The following is a 19563-nucleotide window of genomic DNA, read 5'->3' as shown; positions in this document are numbered from 1 at the left end:
AATTACAACAGAATACAAAGTGTGCAATTCTAACTTTATTTTTGTTACAAATATTTGCACTGTAAAAAACAAAAGAAATAGCATTTTTCAATTCACCTAATACAAGTACTGTAGTGTAATCTCTTTATCAGGAAAGTTGAACTTACAAATGTAGAATTATATACAAAAAAAACTGCACTAAAAAATAAAATATAAAACTTTAGCGCCTGTAAGTCCACTCAGTCCTATTTCTTGTTCAGTCAATTGCTCAAACAAGTTTGTTTACATTTGCAGAAGATAATGCTGCCCACGTCTTGTTCAAAATGTCACCTGAAAGTGAGAACAGGTGTTTTCATGGCACTGTTGTAACTGGCATTGCAGGATATTTACATGCCAGATGCGCTGAAGATTCACATGTCCCTTCATGCTTCAACCACTATTCCAGAGGACATGCTGACGACAGGTTGTGCTCGATAACAATCCAAAGCAGTGCAGACCAACGCATTTTCATTTTCATCATCCGAGAAAGATGCAACCAGCAGAAGGCTAATTTTCTTTTTTGGTGGTTCGTGTTCTATAGTTTTCGCATCAAAGTGTTGCTCTTTTAAGACTTCTGAAAGCATGCTCTACACCTTGTCCCCGTCAGATTTTGGAAGTCCTTTGAGAGTCTTAAATCTGGGATTGAGTGCTGTAGCTATCTTTAGAAATCTCACATTGGTATCTTCTTTGCGTTTTGTCAAATCTTCAGTGAAAGTGTTCTTTAAATGAACAACATGTGCTGAGTCATCATCCAAGACAACTGTAACATGAAATATATGGCAGAATGCAGGTAAAATAGAACTGGAGACATACAATTCTCCCTCAAGGAGTTCAGTCACAAATTTAATTTAACGCATTATTTTTTTAATGAGCTTCATCAGAATGGACGCGTGTCCTCTGGAATGGTGGCCAAAGCATGAAAAGGCATACAGATGTTTAGCATATCTGGCACGTATATACCTTGCAATGCTGGCTACAGCAGTGCCATGTGAACGCCTGTTCTCACTTTCTGGTGACATTGTAAATAAGAAGTGGGCAGCATTATCTCCCATAAATGTAAACAAACTTGTTTATCTTTGCAATTGCCTGAATGAGAAGTAGGATTGTCTGAACTTGTAGGTGCTGAAGTTTTGTATTGTTTTGTTTTTGAGTGATCTTATGTAACAAAAAAAAAATCTACATTTAAAAGTTGCACCTTCACAATAAAGAGATTGCACTACAGTACTTGTATGAGGTGAATTGAAAAATACTATTTCTTATGTTTATCATTTTTACAGTGCAAATATTTGTAATCAAAAATAGTAATATAAAGTGAGGAGTGAACACTTTGTATTCGGTATTGTATTTGAAATCAATATATTTGAAAATGTAGAAAAACATTTAAAATATTTAATAAATTTCAATTGGTAGTCATTTAACAATGCAATTAAAATGGCAATTAATCACGATTTTTTTTTAATCGTGATTAATTTTTTTGAGTTAATCGCATGAGTTAACTGCAATTAATTGATGGCCCTACTTTAAACCTATATAAACACACACAATCACTAATTGGCAACCTTCTCCCCACATATTCCATGTTTTTTAATTATTTTACTAAGCCATAAATATAGTCAAGATTACATTTTAGTATTTTATATTTACTTAAATTAAAAATTTTAGTTTTAAACATTTCATATTTTTTTTCAAAACTTAGATCTCTGCAATTGCTAAATAAAGGAAAACTATTTACCCCACTTCTTCTTCTTGGACAACACAGTCCCTGTTTGCAACGAAGCCATAAAATGCAATGTGTTTTGAGCATAAACTGCTATTTAACATATTATGTTTTGAGATCATTCTTCATATATAAAGTTTTGAAAAAATCAATCTTACATTTTCCTCTTTGCTTGCATTTGTATAACAAACATATTTTTAGTGAATTAATGTTGGTATCCAAAAATGTCCATTAAGACAATTAAGGTATTTCCACAGAGCATTCAAAATCGTAATATATTTTAAATGCTTTACCTCAAATTTTTGTAGCAGTAGTTTACTTTCTTTCTAATCACAAGAACGGCAATTAAACTGAAAGTCAAGCAAGTGCTAAGTGTAACCAGAACGTTACACATATTTTAGAAAGCTTTGTTTAAGGACCTTCTCTAAACTTTATATTTATGGTAGGTGTTTCACCATCATCACTTTCCCCAGTGATATAAATATGCTGTCAAAATCTATATTCCTCTCTCAACTTCCCATTTTGACATGTTTCATTATATTCTCTCATGTAAGTTTTTGGCCACTGATATAAGTCAACATATTTTATAGGCTTTATATTTCTGTAACTTCCTATACACCTATCATAGAACTCTAAATGTAAATACATTTTTAAATAAACAAATTCATGTAAATCCAAATTCTAGGCTGATATAATGTAGCAAATGTTTAATATTTATAATTAAAATACAAGCGTTTTCAAGCTTACATGAAAGGTTGCTTTGACATATGTATGTACAGCAGCTCCTGAAGAGCCTAAGTTATCAGGAGTCATTAGAGGATTGGATGACAGCTGGCTCCCATCTTGAAGCCATTCACTGTATCTCAAGCTGGACATTTTAATTCTTTTATTTGGATCCACTGTAAGAAGTCCTAATAGAAATATATTATATATATTAAATATATCCTTAATCCAGGAGCTATTATTTATCTTTTTAATACTGTGGATAAAGTAATCATTTGAAAACATAAAACTTGAATCATTTGATGAGTCATGATTATATATCACTTTAGATATAACTCATACCATGTTGACACAGAGTTGTACAAAACACTTTTTAACAGAGTAATGAACTAAGAACTTATTATAAAATATTCATAAATCAACAATAATAAATCACGTGTTCAATAACTGACATCCCTAAAAAATTACAGACATTTATTCTGGATGAGCTGATAATTACTGCTTGTAACAAAAACACTACTTTGGTTTCCTTATAAACTTAAATTAATAGAAACACCAAAAACTGAAGAACACAAAAGTATACAGTATGGTACTTTACTCTGGTCACTGCAGCTAAAAGAAAAATATGAAATATCTATGGATTCCTACCTTGTATCAAATCTTTGGCTTCTTGAGATACATTCTTCCAGGCTTCTCTTTCAAAGGAGAATTCTCCTTTTTTAATTTTCTTCATAATTTCCAATCCACTGATGCATGTTAAACCTTTGTCTTGAGACTGGAAGGGTACCTGTCCTGACAGCATTGTATACTACCAGGAGAACAAAAGTAGCACTAATTAATACCATATATTTATTACCAACCTTACTACAACAGTACTGATTACACATTAACCTAACTCACTCAATATTCAGATATTGTTACTTGCAGAGTTAGCAACAGTATATATATTCCTATAAATAGTACTTTAACAAGAGTTATATTTTCTCTTTAAGGTGTACATGGTCTAAATCACAACAGGTCTTTATTTAGAGACCTTGTAAGCAAAATGGCTAACAAGTCTCAGGAATGTTGAAAACATACAGATTTTATGCAGTGGGAAAGCCTATACCATTTACTTATTTTTCAAAATAATTTTTTCCATAAAACAGAACGTAGGTTGGATCTTTATCTGAACCGGAGCCGTTTTAAGATCATAATATAAATTTATAGAGGTCTCATAATCGACTTATTATTTCCTTCACACATCCAAGCTGTTTTAACAGGTGAACATTCCAAGAAAAATTAACAATCAAATTGCTCAGAAAAAAACTGAAAGATGGCTCAAGCTCTACCTTCTTAAATGCCTCCAATACACATCCCAGCTGCCACTATATGTGCAGGAAAAAGATATCCTCATTCCACTCCAATTCTAGCTTATCTGGAACAATGTCAAGCCCTCTCCAGACATTAGTGTTAACAAGGAATCAATTTTGCTTGTGTTATAGAATGATTAAAATAAATAAGACACACAACCAAACACTCACCAAAATAACCCCCAAACTCCAGAGATCACAGGATTCATCATAACCATTGTGATTCAAGAGCTCTGGAGCAGCATAATGAAGAGTAAAACATGGAGTCTTAAGAGGCTGATTATCAGGTGGTTTTAACCGAGCAAATCCAAAATCAATTATTTTTATTTCTGAATTATCACTTTCATCTGTGAACAATAAATTCTGAAAAGCAAATGCAAAGATAACTAAGTTAAAGATAATATAAAGGATGCAGTTTTAAAACGTACATGAAACTGATTTGAACCAACAATTTAAAAAAGAATTTAGTCTCAAAGAACAAATATGTAAACCAATATGCTTTTCTCTTATTTGTGAATATATCGTATTTCCTCATACTGCTCAATTAGAAAGAGAAGTTAAATAATGTTAAATTTATAAATCAGCTCTGATTGGAGATAAGCATGCATTTACCACTATGCAACTTGTAAAATCAGCTGCTAAGTATGCTCATGCTTAGGAGATGATTTTTCCAAGATACAGGGCCAAGCATATCAGATCAAATTCTATATCACTAACAAACAGAAAAATTAGAAACTAGCATGTTTAGAAAGGGAAATGGAAAATGTTTAAACACTGAATTAGTACAAATATTACACTTCTTAGCAACCTCATTTTTACAGGATGAGTACTTATTGTAACTGAAGAATATTATTTAACACTAACTACTTTAAAAGAATTAAATTGGTTTATTCCAATTTAAGTGCACTAATCAAATGTGCATCAGTCTTTTAAATCATTTAAAGCTCTATTCTGTAATGTGCTAAGTAACCTAGACTGCCATATGAGTCAGAGTGCTCTGCATCTTGCAGGGTTGAGCTTTAAAGCTGTCTCTTGCTACCAATAAAAAGACTTGGAAAACCAAACCTGAGAAAATTGAGAGAGAGAAAGAATGTGTATTTTCCTGTGCCAGTTTCCCTAATTTAAGGAATATTCATATAATCACTAGATTCCAACATTAAAGATGGGTTATAAACCACTAAAATTTAACCAACATGGGTAATACAGTTCTGACAGGCTAAAGAAATAATTTGATTTAGTTATTAGAAAAGTTCCTGGTGAGAATTTGAGGAGAAAGCAAGCTGGTGTGCTGATAATGATAAGAAAATCTGATAGAGCTCAAATGACCTGTTTCTGACACCTCACATTTATCTACTTTCTTTGTCTGCCCACAAAACTCTACTAATAATGCCTTCATTTTGAGTCTTCCCTCACATATGATGGCTAGAATCAAATTTTCATTTGGCTACTTCATCTTCTTAAAACACTTCTTCATTCCCTCTGACCCAGAGCTATTTCTTTACTTTAAAAATATACTTTTTTTTAGTTTGTAATTAACGAAACTTTTATAGCATGCTCAAAGAATGTAAACGTATTAAGCCTAAATAATTTTTCTTCCTCCTTTACTGCATCTTTTCATTTCCCTCCCAATATACTCTGCATATTTCCAAGTACATTTGAATTTTTTCTTGTTCAATTTTAATGCATAGTTTATTCTTTTTCCTCAGGAATGAAAATCATCGTATTTAAGTACATAAAGCATTTTCACTCAGTGCACATGAGTGCACACGCACAAACATATTCCCAGCCTCATCTTTGGTTCATATATATAAAAATATAATACAAGGGAATAATGTTAAAGGGTTGAAAGCATTACAAACTCAGACTCCAGGTGCTAGGAATATATTGAACCTAAGTAGCAAAGAACGTAAAGAGAATAATTTTTTAAATTTCTTATACAATGGTGTTAGGAGTCTGGGTAATAAGTAGAAGGAACTGGAAATTCTCACTAGTGAGAAGAAATTTGACACAACTGCTATTACCGACCTCTGGGTGGATGCTTCCCTTTACTGGAATGTTAACATCACTGGTTACAATCTATTTAGGAGAGATATAGTGAGTAAAAGGAGGTGGGGACTGGCACTCTACATTAAGCAAACCATTATCTGTTTTAGAATTATTGATAGTTCAGAACAGCAGAATCTTGAATGCACGTGGATCAATTTGCTAACTAATAAAGCTCAAGGGGGACACTGACAGCAGCCTGTTACAGATGACTGAATCAATTTAGACAAAAGGATAAGTTGCTCCTTAAAGCACCTGTCTGCAATTTGTGTTAGGAAAAATTGTGTTATGTGAAATATATGCTGCAGGTCTCATGCAGCCAGTAGTAAAACACCATCAGAGTTTCTATCATAGGTGATAATATTCTGAAACAAAAGACGAAACACCTAAGATAACTATTGTGGACCCTCATTATCATGAATTGATCACTGGACTGGAAGTTGTGTTTGTCAATGAACCAGTGACCAAGACTTCATTACATTAATTATGGACAAACAGAGGATAATCCCAGCCAAGTAACAGATATACTTGGAACCTAATTTTCCAGAGATGAAGAAATTAGAATTATGAGCAGAACTGATGGGAAGGAAGAATTTAGAGAGCAAAATATGAATTAACATTGAAATTGTTTAAGAAGAGTTTACAAGACAGCCCAAAAGCCACAATTCCTCAGTCACAGAAGAGGACAACTGGGTTAAAAGCCCATCCTAGTTAAGAGGGAAGTCAAGACAGAAATTAGAAACAAGCACACACTATATAACAAATGGAAAAAAATATGATGTAGTTTGTGAACATTATAAATTACCAACTATGAAGTGTAGAAAATTGATAAGGGAAGCTAAAGACATCAGGGAAAAATTCCTGTTCCACTGCTTAATAATTCTTATACTTAGAGATAACCAACTTAAAACTCCCATATTGCAAACTAAGACAATTACTTCTTGTCTTATCCTCAGAGGACATGAAAAACAATTGAATAATGTCCTCTTCATAACAACCATTTACTTATTTGAAGACTTACCAGGTCCCCCTTCAGCCTTTTCCTCTCTACACTAAACATGCATAGTTCTTTCAATCTTTCCTTATAGGACATGTTTTCTAAACCTTTTACCATTTTTACTGCTCTCCTCTGGACTCCCTCCAATTCATCCACATCTTTCTTAAAGTATGATGCCAAAAACTGGACACAGTACTCCAGCTGAGGCCTCAGCAGTCCTGGGTATAGCAGAACAATTACCTCCTATGTCTTACATATGACATGCCTGTGTAATACAGCTCAGAATACTATTTGCTTTTTTCACAACACCATCATACTGTTGGCTCGTATTAAATTTGTGATCCACTATAGCCCTCAGACTCTTCTGCAGTAATGATGCCTATTCAATTATTCTCTGTTTTGTGTGTGCATTTGACTTTTCCTTCCTAAGTGCAGTACCTTGCACCTGTCTTTACTAAATATTGTGTTATTGATTTCAGACCAATTCTCTAAATTATCAAGATCATTTTGAATTCTAGTCCCATCCTGCACAGTGCTTGCAACCCCTCCCCAGCTTGGTATGCAAATTTTATAAGGATACTTTCCATTCCATCATTCAAGTTATTAATGAAAATACTGAATACTATCAGACCCAGAACAGACCCTTGGAGGATACTACTTGGTACATCCTCCCAGTTTGACAGCGAACCACTGATAACTACTTTTTGAGTAGTCTTTCAACTAGTTATATAAGCACTTTATAGTAATTGCACGTAGACCATATTTCCCTAGTTTGCTTATGAGAGTATCACATGGAACTGTGTCAAAAGCCTTACTAAAGTAAAGCTATATCACATCTACTGTTTCTATTTATTAGGCTAGTTACCCTGTCAAAGAAGGATATAAGATTGGTTTGGCATAACTTGTTCTTGACAAATCCGTACTGGCTACTGCTTATCACCTTATTATCCTCTATTATTGTTATTAAATTTATTGTTTAATAATTTGTTCCAGTATCTTTCCAGGTACTGAAGTTAGGCTAGCTTGCCTATTATTCTCCAGGTCCTTCCTTTTCTCCCTTTTTTAAAGATGGATACGATGTTTGTCCTTTTCCATTCCTATGGAACTTCACTTGTCCTCGATGGGTCCTTAAAAATAGCTAATGGAGCAGAAAAAAAATGTAATACATCAGAAGCAGGAAGCCTGCCAAACAATTAGCAGGACCACTGGATGATCCAGACAAAGACAAGGCAGTTGCAGAGAAGCTAAATGAATTCTTTGCATTGCTCATCACTGCAGAGGATGTGAGGAAGATTCCCACACTTGAGTCACCTGTAACGGGATGTACCAACCTCGCACTGGGCCCCCGGGGGCGGACCTATTCATTGTGGGCCCAGGCAACCACGTCCCCTTTCCCCTGCTGCGCATGCTCCAGGTGGAGAAGCTAGGTAAAAGGAGGCAGCCCAGGTCAGTTGGAGTGGATAACAGAGGGGAAAGGACGTACGCTGCTGATTCCTGCGATAGTCTTGGTGGTAGAGCCCAAACAGTCAGACTATGCTCCAGGAGTCTCACTGATGGCGAAGACTGCCAGGGAAGCCAAGCCACCACCTGCCGAGGAGGCTGCTGCCTGCTCTATGTCCCAGCCCAGAGGGAAGTAAGGCCTATAGACTGTTTTTTTTCCCCACCCAAGGGCCATAGACTGAATGATGTTTTGCCCTGGCCAGGGGGCTAATTACCCAAGTCCTATTGCCTGCCCCAGCCAGGAGGCTGCAGGGCTTCAGACTGCTTGTTTGTTTTGCCTGCCCAGGAACCCATCGACTATTCGTCTAAGTGATCCTGGCAGGGGGCCAGGACCTACTTGACTGGAATCACCCGCTTAACTGGGAATCCCAATGACTGTGTGATGGGGTGTACAAACCTCGCACTGGGTCGACGTGGGCACCCCAACTTGACACACTGGGCTCTGTCACACTATTCTTTTTAGGTTATGTAACATATCGCTTAAATCAGCCTCTATCAAGTGAGTGGAGGATAGCTAATGCAAATGCTTATTTTTTAAAAAGTCTCCAGAAGCAATCCTGGCAATTACAGGCCGGTAAGCCTAACTTAAGTACCAGGCAAATTAGTTGACACTATAGTAAAGAACAGAATTATCAGACAAACAGATGAACACAATATGTTGGGGAAGAGTCAACACGGGTTTTGTAAAGGGAAATCATGCCTCACCAATCTATTAGCATTCTTTGAGGGGGTCAACAAGCATGTGAACAAGGGTAATTCAGTGGATATGGTAAACTTGGACTTCCAAAAAGCCTTTAACAAGATTCCTCACCACAGGCTCTTATGCAAAGTAAGCAGCCAGGGGATAAGAGGGAAGGACCTCTCATGGATCAGTAACTAGTTAAAGACAGGAAACAAAGGGTAGGGAGAAATGGTCAGTTTTTAGATTGTAGAGAGGCCCCCTAAGGACCTGTATGGGGACCAGTGCTATTCAACATATTCATAAGTGATCTTGAAAAAGGGGTAAACATTCAGATAGCACAAAATTACTCAAGGATAGTTAAGTCCAAAGCAGACTGCAAAGAGTTACAAAAGGATCTCATAAAACTGGATGACTGTACAACAAAATGGCAGATTAAATTCAATATTCATAATAAATGCCAAGTAGTGCACACTGGAAAACATCATCCCAACTATACATACAAAATGATAGGGTCTAAATTAGCTCTTACCACACAAGAAAGAGAATTTTGAGTCATTTTGGCTAGTTCTCTGAAAATGTCTACTCAATTTGCAGTAGCAGTCAAAAAAGCTAACAGAATGTTAGGAACCATTTGGAAAGGCATAGTTAATACAGGGAGTCCTTGGACTTATGATGCCCGACTTACGTCTCATGCTCCCCATGATGCCCCTTATGATACTCGATTTGCATAAAGTTCGCTTGAAATCACTTCCTGGTGGTGTTATACTGGTATAGAGCTGGAAGGGGTCACTTCTGATTGGCTTCGAGATGCCAGGGTAGCTTGTTGCCAGGTAGGGTTGCCACTTGTTTTTGATTGGCTGAGCCCGGGGCCGTGAGCCAATCAGAAAGCTTGAACAGTGATTAGCTAAGGCTCAGCACATGTGCCGTTCTCCCTGGCTTTCTGAGCCTGTGTTGCCGGCATTCTGAGCAACATATGTGAGTTTATATGTTTATCTGAATGCTGTTTACAAAAGACATTGATGTTGCAATTGTCTATAATTCATTTAGTACAAAAATCTGGGTTATTGTGGTGAAAATAGTGTATCAAACCTTGGTTCAGGAACTAATCCCCCCTTCATATCACTGATTCCTATGGGAAAAGCGTTTTCGACTTACATTTCAACTTATAATGCAATTCTGAGGAACAAATTGTGTCGTAAGTCTGAAGATTCCCTGTAAAACCAACAATATCATCATACCACTATATAAATCCACAGTAGTCCCACACCTGGAATATTGCATGCAGTTCTGGTTGCCCCTTCTAAAAAAAAGTGTGTTAGAATTGGAAAAAGTGCAGAGAAGGGCAACAGAAAAGATTAGGGATACTGAACAACTTCCATATGAGGAGAGATTAAAAGGACTGGGACTGTTCAGTTTACAAAAGAAACGACCGGGGGTAGCACGGGATAGGTACTCTAGTTTTTCATAGGCTGAATTAAATCCATCTAATTTATCTAAATATTATTTAGCCTGTTCTTTCCTATTTTGGCCTGAGATCCTTCCCCCTTGTTGTTAATATTAATTGTGTTAAGCATCTCATCACAATTAGACTTTTTAGTGAAGACTGATGCAAAAAAGGCAATAAATACTTCAGCCTTCTCTGCATTACCTGTTACTTACTCTCCCCTTCTCCATGAAGTAATGGATATACACTTTCCTTCATCTTTGTCTTACAGAGTTGTGGGTGAGAAGGAGTCTTGACAGGGGTGCAGGTCAGTACTGAGAAGCACTAGCACAGCTGTGCGGGGAGGAGCCCAGGGCAAGCATGATAAGGGGCTGCACATCAGGATTATAGGGCAAGAAGGGCAGATGCACATCCTCTTCTTATTCCATTACTACAGTGATTTCCCTAAATTTTGCTACTATCCAATAGATTCCTGTCCCTTGCAGAACAAAACATCTCAAGCCTATAGCATAGTAGCATGGATAGGGAGGGGTGCTGCATAATTAAGAACTCCCTCTTCTACTTTAATGACATATGTAACTGCCATGTAAAAAAAAAAGTTTATCTATCAGTATTTCACTAAATCTACATAGTCACACCAAGCAACCCTGACCAGTACTGTTAAAAGAGTAGTTAGAGCCTAAATGGGGTCTCATGGTTTTACAGAAAGGTCCACTGACCACATCTATATGTGGAAAACTGCATCCCACCCTCAGTTCCCGACTGCCTTAAAATAGTAACTTTAAAAACAAGCAGGAAAAAGAGAAGAAGGGCTAGTCTGACTGTGGAGGCAGTAAATTCTGCAAACTGTTCACTAACAAGTAACCCTTCATTACTTCAACTTCTCAGATTTCCGTTCTGACAGATTAGCACTATTGAGATGAGTTGAAGAATGTGACCAGTTTATTAAGAGAATGAAGTACTCCCTTAGAAACCAAACATCTGAACCTGTCTTTAAATTAAGATGGTAACAAGAGTAAATGGGGGGACTCAGTTCCAGATGGTTCCGTATTTATAAAAACCTACCTCAAATGCTACTTTTTCTCTGATGGACAGAGAACCAGCAATCTAAGTTCTACATTAAGCATTTTGGCAATATATTTTCTTATCTTGTTAAAATTTCATGACACATCCCCAATGATTTATTATGTTCACTAATTCACAGACAGTACCTAAAAGCAAAGGGTAGGATTTTCAAAAGCAAATCTCCTGGGGACTTGCACAAATCCTTTTGCTCTGAAGTCACTTAGGTTTTTGGGTAAGATTTTCAAAAGCACCTTAGTACCATTATCGCACAGACTTCTTTAGCCTTTAACTTTAAACAGTTATAAACAACTGTATGCTAGGCAACCATAACACAAAGTATTCTGCAAAAAGAGTAACAGTTGCCTCAGTTGTAAGTGGGAGAGAATATTAAATTCCAGACAGAAAGTGGCTGGGAATCTTCTGAGATAACAGCTATATCATCTGCACTTAGGTCATATATTATAACCATCCCTTGAGGGTCAGTCCTACTGGAGAAATTCTGTTCTATTCAGGTTTTTATGCCATCATTATCACTACAGTAGCTGAACACCTTCCAACAGTGCATTAAGCGATATGTCTATACCTCTGTCATGTTTTGTTTGTCCTCTCATCCTCTACTCACAAGGAGAAGGCTGTACAGTAGAGTCTCTTGTTTTGCAAAGTAGAGTTGTTGGTTGGGTTTTTGTTTGTTTAACCACTGCAGAAGAACTGTTTTGAAAGGAAGGTGTGGTTGCATGATCAGAAAGGCATCAAGGTTCAGAATGAGTCTTTATTGTATTAGTTTGCAGCTGATTCATTATTTTTCATTTTTAAATCAAATACAGTTAATAGGTAGATGTGACAGTAACCACTAGCCACTTGATACTAATCCACATCATATTACTATTACCTTTTATTAGTAGAAAAGAAATGGTCACTTACTGTAACTGTGATTCTTTGAAATGTGATGCAGGTATGTATTCCATTTAGGTGTGCGTACCCCTGTTCACTGGAGCTGGAGAAATTTGCCTAGAAGTACCTGTAGAGGGGCAGCACTTGCACCTCATAGCTATTCCCCCTCCCCTGTCTATATGAGGCAGCGCTACCTGCACCCCACTCAGTTCCTTTGCAGTGAATGCCCAGAGACTAGTTTCTGATGCGGATGGGTCAGAGGGTGGGTTGTGGAATACACATCTGCATCACATCTCCAAGAACCACAGTTAGATTAAGTAACTGTTTCTTCTTCTTCGAGTAGATGCAGCATAGTATTCCACTTGGATGACTCACTAGCTATACCTGGGGGTGTGGCTCGGATTCTATTTAAACAATGACTGCAAAACCACCTTCCCAAAGTTTGCATCTGATCTGGATGCTGCAGTAATGGCATAATGGTTCATAAAAATACATATTGATGACCACATGGCAGCCCTGCAAAAATATTGAGATATCATGGACAAACACTATTGACATAGTTTGTGATCTCATAGAATGAACTTGCTACAATAGAGGGGGTGTAGCCAAAGCGGTTTTGTATGCAGTCTTGATGCAGGAAGTTGTCCACTTACAGATAGTCAGTGAGGAGGTTGCCTGTCCCTTCATACAGTTTGCTTACAACACAAACAGACAAGGTGAAGCCCAAAATAATTTAGTCCTGTCCAGGTAAAAAGCCAGACACAGTTTGAGGTCTAATGTGTGAAGATGCTGCTCCTCCAGAGATAAGCAGCTTAGGACAAAAACACAGAAAAATGAAACTGCCTGATTTAAATGAAACAGAGACCACTTTAGATACAAATTTCAGGTGCAGCCACAATGTCACTTTGTCTTGGGATAATTGCATGTAAGGAGGCTCTGCTATCAAAGCCTGCAGCTCTCACACTCTCCTTGCAAATGTTATTGCCACAAGGAATACAGTTTTTTGACACAAGAGAGGAAGGGACAGGATGCTAGATGTTTGTACATAAGTCCCATCAGAACTAAGACTGTGTTAAGGTCCCACAAGGAAACGGGGTACCAGACCACTGAATGGAGACAAAGGACTTCTTTTAAGAATCTCGCCATTGTTGAAAAACACCGATCTTCCATGAATGGGTGGATGAAAGACTGTTAGCACTAGATACACTGTCAATGAGCTAAGTATAACACCGATGACTGAAGAAGCGGTAAATACTCCAAGATGTCTTGGATACTACCCAGCATTGGGTGAACTCCACGGGCCAATTACCACATTGAAAAACACTTCCACTTTGCTGAATAGGCCATCCTGGTGGAGGGGGTTTTCTAGTACTAAGCAGGACCTGTCGAACAGCCACCAAACATTGCTCCTCCTCCACACCATAAGATGCAGGGAGCTGAAACCAGGATTCAAAGTGTGACCAGGTTGGGATGGAGAGGAAAGGATATGGGAGGCTAAAACAACACTGCAAGCTTAGAAAACCAACACTGTCTCACCCAGTGAAATGATCGAGATCTGAGGGAAAGCAGAAAGGGGAGCTGACTGCCAACTGAGGTGGAAGGTGTTGGAAACTGGACTGATGCCCATTAGAGAGCAGAAAAGAGAAAGTTACTCACCTTGAAGTAACTGAGGTTCTTCAAAATGTGTGTCCCAGTTGGTGCTCCACTTTAGGTGACCGTGCGTCCCGGCACCATTGATCGGAGATCTTCGGTAGCAGTGCCTCGTTGGGACGCACGCGCTCAGTTGATATCTCCCATTTCACTGGAATCTTCCTGAGAGCATGTGTCCCGCACCCTCATCAGTTCCGTCTCTACCGTGGAGAAATCATACTAGTACTTCAAAGTAGAGGGGAGGGGTGGGGAGTGGAGCACCCACAGGGACACAGATCTCGAAGAACCTCAGTTATTGCAAGGTGAGTAACTTTCTCTTCTTCGAGTGCTGTCCCTGTGGGTCCACCACTCTAGGTGAATGTGAAGCAGTACCCACTATGGTTGGTGGGATTTTGGAGTTTTGTGAGTGACAATGGTAGACAGTACCTTATGGCCAACTGGGACACACCGTCCCCTAGAGTGGACCACCCACAGGGACAGCACTCGAAGAAGTCTATGTTTCCTATTGTCTGTGTTTCCTATTCTGTGGTAGTGAACAGGAAGATCGTCGGGATGCCCCAAGCCACGAAGATGACTTGCAGAACACTGGGCTCCAGGGATCACTTGTGATCTGGGGAAAAATTCCCACTGTGATGATTTGTGAGATGATTCTGGACTCTGGGCAAGTGTCCAGCTATTGGAGTGACCCCCTCCTCAATGCAGAACTTCCATAGCCTAATAGTCTCTTGGCAGAGCACTTGGAGTGTGCTCCCCATTGCCTATTCACATAATACATCGGTAAAGCTAAGACTTTGTCATGGTTATTTTTAGTAAAAGTCATGGACAGCTCAAGGGCAATAAACAAACATTTGGATTTGGAAACCAGAAAATATTGGGAATAAAACTTTGACCCCAGTGTTCCGAAGGAATCTCCTTCATGGTTACCAAAACCTGAAAAAAAACAGACCTGCTTGAGGAGCAGTATCTCACGAGAGGGGCCCTGAAGAGGGACAGGTACAGACGGTGTGGAGAGCAACTGGATAACCTAAACTGACATTGCTTAGGCCTCAGCTGCCTGTAGTAACTGCGTCTCAAACACTGAGAAAATGGCCTATCCTGTCCCCGAAGTTCTGTAGAAGGGCCCACAGAAGTCATGACTGGATCACTGCTTTGGACCAACGAGTCAAAATGAGCACTTGGGGGCACCAGAGGAGGGAGAGTGGACTGGCCAAATCCAAGACCAGAATGCCTCCACCTTTGGGACCTATGCCCATTGCTAGGGTAGTCCTGCTCTCTTGGAGGGAGGGACAGACAGCCCAAACGGGCGTTGTGGCCGGTATTGTTGCTGCTGCTGTTGTCCGTCATAAGAATGCCTCTGCACTGCCAGTGTATACACCCACAAGCAACAAAGGGTAGCCCTAGAATCCTTGAAGGAGTGCAGAGTTTCATCTGTTGTGTCAGAAAAAAGTAGCTGACCATCAAAGGCCAAGTCCTCTCTTAGTTCTGGAAGAATTCTGTTCCACTGTACATGCGCATAATTCGTGTTACCCGCAATTTTTTCTCTCTGCAGAAAATTCATTCTGCCAGAGAGGTGCATCAATTATGCCTTTCACCCACCAGGGGCTGCTGTGGCACCAGAACAGAGGGCAGCTGGCTCAGCCAGCCCCAAAGAGGGATGTAGATAGGCTATGTTCCTCACAACACTCTTCCTGCAGAGCCAAGTGAGGAGACACATCATGTGGGGGACAAAGTAGGGAACACGGGGATGCTGGCTCATGGACTGGGGTTCAGAAGGGCTAGTTGGGGGGACAGACTGGGGTGGGGGCTGAATGAGAGTGGGTGTGCAGGGACACATGAGAACAGTGGCAGATATGCCTGACTGAATGGGAGAGGCTAGGGGTCTAGTGTGTGCATGGGGGAGGCTCCCTAATAATCCCTCCCTCCCAAAAGAAAAACTGTTCCATATTACTTCTTCCACCCACAACCAACAATCGTCCAGGTTCACACCTGGACTCCTGCCCAGCAACTACTTCCCTTCTCCTCAGCTCCTCCATTACTCTGACTCCTCAAGTCTTTGCACTCTTTCTCAAGAGTGCGGGAAATAGGTTTCTGTATTTTAAATGAATTATTATGTAAAGTTCTGTACTAATATGCTGAATAAGGAATCTGTTTATCAAAAAAACATTTCCTGAATATTTTTTTGTTGTCTGTATTGTTACAGACATCGTTGCTGACAGGGATTTTGAAATAAATTACCAAAACAATAGAAACTGGCGTGATCATATTTTATTTTCGACAAATAAAATAAGCAAAATTTCACAGAATTTTTAAATATTGTACACAGAATTTTTTAATTTTTGGCATAGAATTCCCCCTGGAGTACTCTGTGGTCTGCTGCACATCGGGAGCAATGCCCAAACTCTACCGCCAGGATGCCCTTCTCATGGTCACTGTCGAGGCCATTTCTCTGGCCAAAGTGTCTGCAATGTCTAGCACAGATTGTAGCAATGTCTTGGCAATCAAGCAGCCATCCATGATAAATGCCCAAAATTCCTACCACAGTGCTGTGTCCTGTCCAGGACACAAAGGACTGCACTTCCAAGTCAGAGGCTTCCAATAATTGAGGTGCTGATGCAGATGGTACCGGAGAGAGTTATCTTGAACCCTTGGAGGGTGGTAGCAGTGAAATCATGAGAGGTTTCCTTCTTGATAAGACTGGTTTGAGAGGAGGTGTAAGTAGTGGTACTTGAGGATTCTTGGTGTGGTGAGGGATGAGTTGCAGGAGCAAGAACCAGTTAGACAGTTTCCAATGCTGGTGAAACCTGTAATGAGGCACTAACCAAGTCTCCTGTGGCTGCATGCGCCTCTGGGGGAGATGGGAGTTCCATCAACTGTTGGCTCCTGAAATGTGTCTCAGGACAACCTCACTGAACCTGGCACGAGCTTTGGAGGCAGCGAAAACCTCTCAGGAGGTGAGGCTTCTGAGGTATCTCTCTCTGCCACATGTCTAGTAGAGTCCTTGCCTCTATCTTGCCTGGGTACCAAGGTTGATGAACAAGATGCTGAGACCGAGGGAGGCCTGGGTCTCTTCTTCGATACCAGGGATCAGGATGGAGAAGCCAAAAAAAATCTGGTGGAGCACTCCATACCCATAGAGATGTACTTGGGGCGCTCTCCTCATGCAGTGACTTGACTGGGGGGGTCAAAATGTTGCTTCCATAATCAAGCACATAAGTCTCACCGTTTCAAGCAAGGATTGAAGCACCTGCAAATGTGGTATTTGTCACTAATGTGGGCCTCACCCAAACACTTCAGGCAGGATGGATGAGGATCACTGACCAGCACAGGCTTTGAACATGTCCTGCAGGACTTAAACACTGAGGAGCAGGGCATCATTGTGGTACCAAGCCTGGTACCAAAAGAAAAGAAACAGTACCAAATGACACCAAAAATAGAAATGTAACACTAACTAACTTGAGAAATTATCTATCTAATAAGAAACAATAATTAACTGCAACTATTTAAAATGAATGAGGGATGCACTTGAGTAAACAAGTACAAGATCACTTTGAAAACCATCACTGGTGGCAAGAAGGAACTGGGGGGATCAGCTCCACCCTCTTACGCCAGCACCCTCTTACACCAGCACCAGCACCATGGTGCAGCAAAAGGGGACATTCAAGCTGCTATGATGGGTAGCACCGAGGGGAAAAAATATCTCTGACATCTGTGCATAAGGCACACACACACCTACAGTGGAATGGACATGTGCAATAGCTCAAAGAAGAACCAATTGTTCCTCTTCTTCTGTACAAGAGGTCTTGTTCACTTCATTAAGTATTTCGAGATTAACATGAAATCTATTCTAGCAAGTAAATGATGAGGGTGTGAATAAAATGTGTAATCTCATTCCCCTAAATGCATTTCTCTCCAGCAAACTGAGAGACTGAAGTTTTGGCACAGAGAAGTAAATGCTGCACTTGCTTCCCTAACACTTCATCTTCTTTATCTGATCTGTCCAATAAGGAATTGGTGTGCAACTGAAGTCTCCTCCAAGTATAATTTCCCTTCCCCAAAGTGTTGCAGTATTTTAAAGTCTTTTTTTTTCCCTTGTGATTGAGAACATATCCTTAGCCCACTGTTACTAATTATCTAATAACTGTACCTGTCAATAAGACAAACCATCCCTCCATATCCTTAACTGGATCTTCAATCTAAAATATTACATGTTTAGCAAATATTATGGCCATTCCTCTTTTCTTTGGCTGAAACAAAAAATTTCACTGAAACCAACCATCTTTCATGCCCAGAATATGCCACTCCTGAAAATGAGTTTCTTGAAGTAAAACAACACTGGCCTACAATTTTTGAGAAGTCGTCTGCTTCAGAGATAAAATGTGATATTTATTATGTATTTTGATGTGGTGAATTCAAATATGATAATTAAAACAACTGATTGGCTACTGTTTCTAAGATATTTAAGTTTTTACATTTTACGTCTTTGTATATTGTGTAGATAGTAGAGTTTTAATCATAAATTGTAAACCTAGGTCTTTTCATGTGTTTATGGTTGCTTTACATGATAATATTTCACCTGTCCTGTTTATGTAACACTTTAAAAATCAGCAAAAGGGTTCTATAAATAAAATTTATTATGAAACAAAAGGCAAAAAACTATTATGTACATAGTTTAGTCCTATTCAGTGTCTACTCGACGCTTCTTGGCTTGTCTCTTGTATTCATTAAATGGAGCATCTCCTGTCACTGTCCAGCAATAGTCTGCAAGCATTGATGGGCTCCATTTGCCCTGATAGCCTGCCAGGAGATTCCACTCCTGTAGTCTGGAGCCCAACAGCTCTGCCTTACTCTTGGGTAGTTCCAAATCCCTGACAAGGTCATTCAGTTCACCTTGTGTTATGAGGTGTGGTTGGATGGGAGAAAATGTGGGTCCTGTGACATTGATGGTTCAGGACCAGAAGTTTCATCCTCTTCCTCTTCCTCATCTGACTCAAGTGAGAATGATTCTGGTGCATCAGGAACCGGCAGTCCTTCTCCGTGGGGTACTAGGCGTATAGCTGATGGAATGTTCGGATAATGCACAGTCCACTTTTTTCTTCTTTGACACACCTTTCCCAACTGGAGGCACCACGCAGAAGTAACAATTGCTGGTATGATCCGTTGGCTCTCTCCAAATCATTGGCACTGCAAAAGGCATAGATTTCCTTTTCCTGTTCAACCACTGGCGAAGATTTGTTGCACAAGCGTTGCAGCATATGTGTGGGGCCCACCTCTTGTCCTGATCTCCAATTTTGCAGCCAAAATAAAGGTGATAGGCTTTCTTAACCATAGTGGTTAGACTGCGCTTTTGTGATGCAGAAGACATTTCACCGCAAACATAGCAGAAGTTATCTGCACTGTTCACACAAGTACAAGGCATCTCTGCTCACTTTGGCTAAACAGAAATGTGTCCCTTTGCAAAATCAAACATTGACAAATAAGAGA

General features: G+C 39.4%; 1 protein-coding gene across 1 annotated transcript in view; it reads right to left on the bottom strand.

Moving 5' to 3' along the window:
* RPS6KA5 (ribosomal protein S6 kinase A5) overlaps positions 1–19563 on the bottom strand; it is a 161013-nt gene that overhangs the window by 1121 nt on the left and 140329 nt on the right. Inside the window, 3 exon segments of the mRNA XM_030558925.1 lie at positions 2483–2646; positions 3107–3266; positions 3982–4173. Of these exon segments, the coding sequence (XP_030414785.1) occupies positions 2483–2646; positions 3107–3266; positions 3982–4173 (516 nt within the window).

This window comes from Gopherus evgoodei, chromosome 4 (assembly GCF_007399415.2).
Source record: "Gopherus evgoodei ecotype Sinaloan lineage chromosome 4, rGopEvg1_v1.p, whole genome shotgun sequence".
NCBI classification, from domain to species: domain Eukaryota; kingdom Metazoa; phylum Chordata; order Testudines; family Testudinidae; genus Gopherus; species Gopherus evgoodei.
The sequence above is the reverse complement of the archived record's forward strand: the minus strand, read 5'-3'. Positions and strand labels throughout refer to the sequence as shown.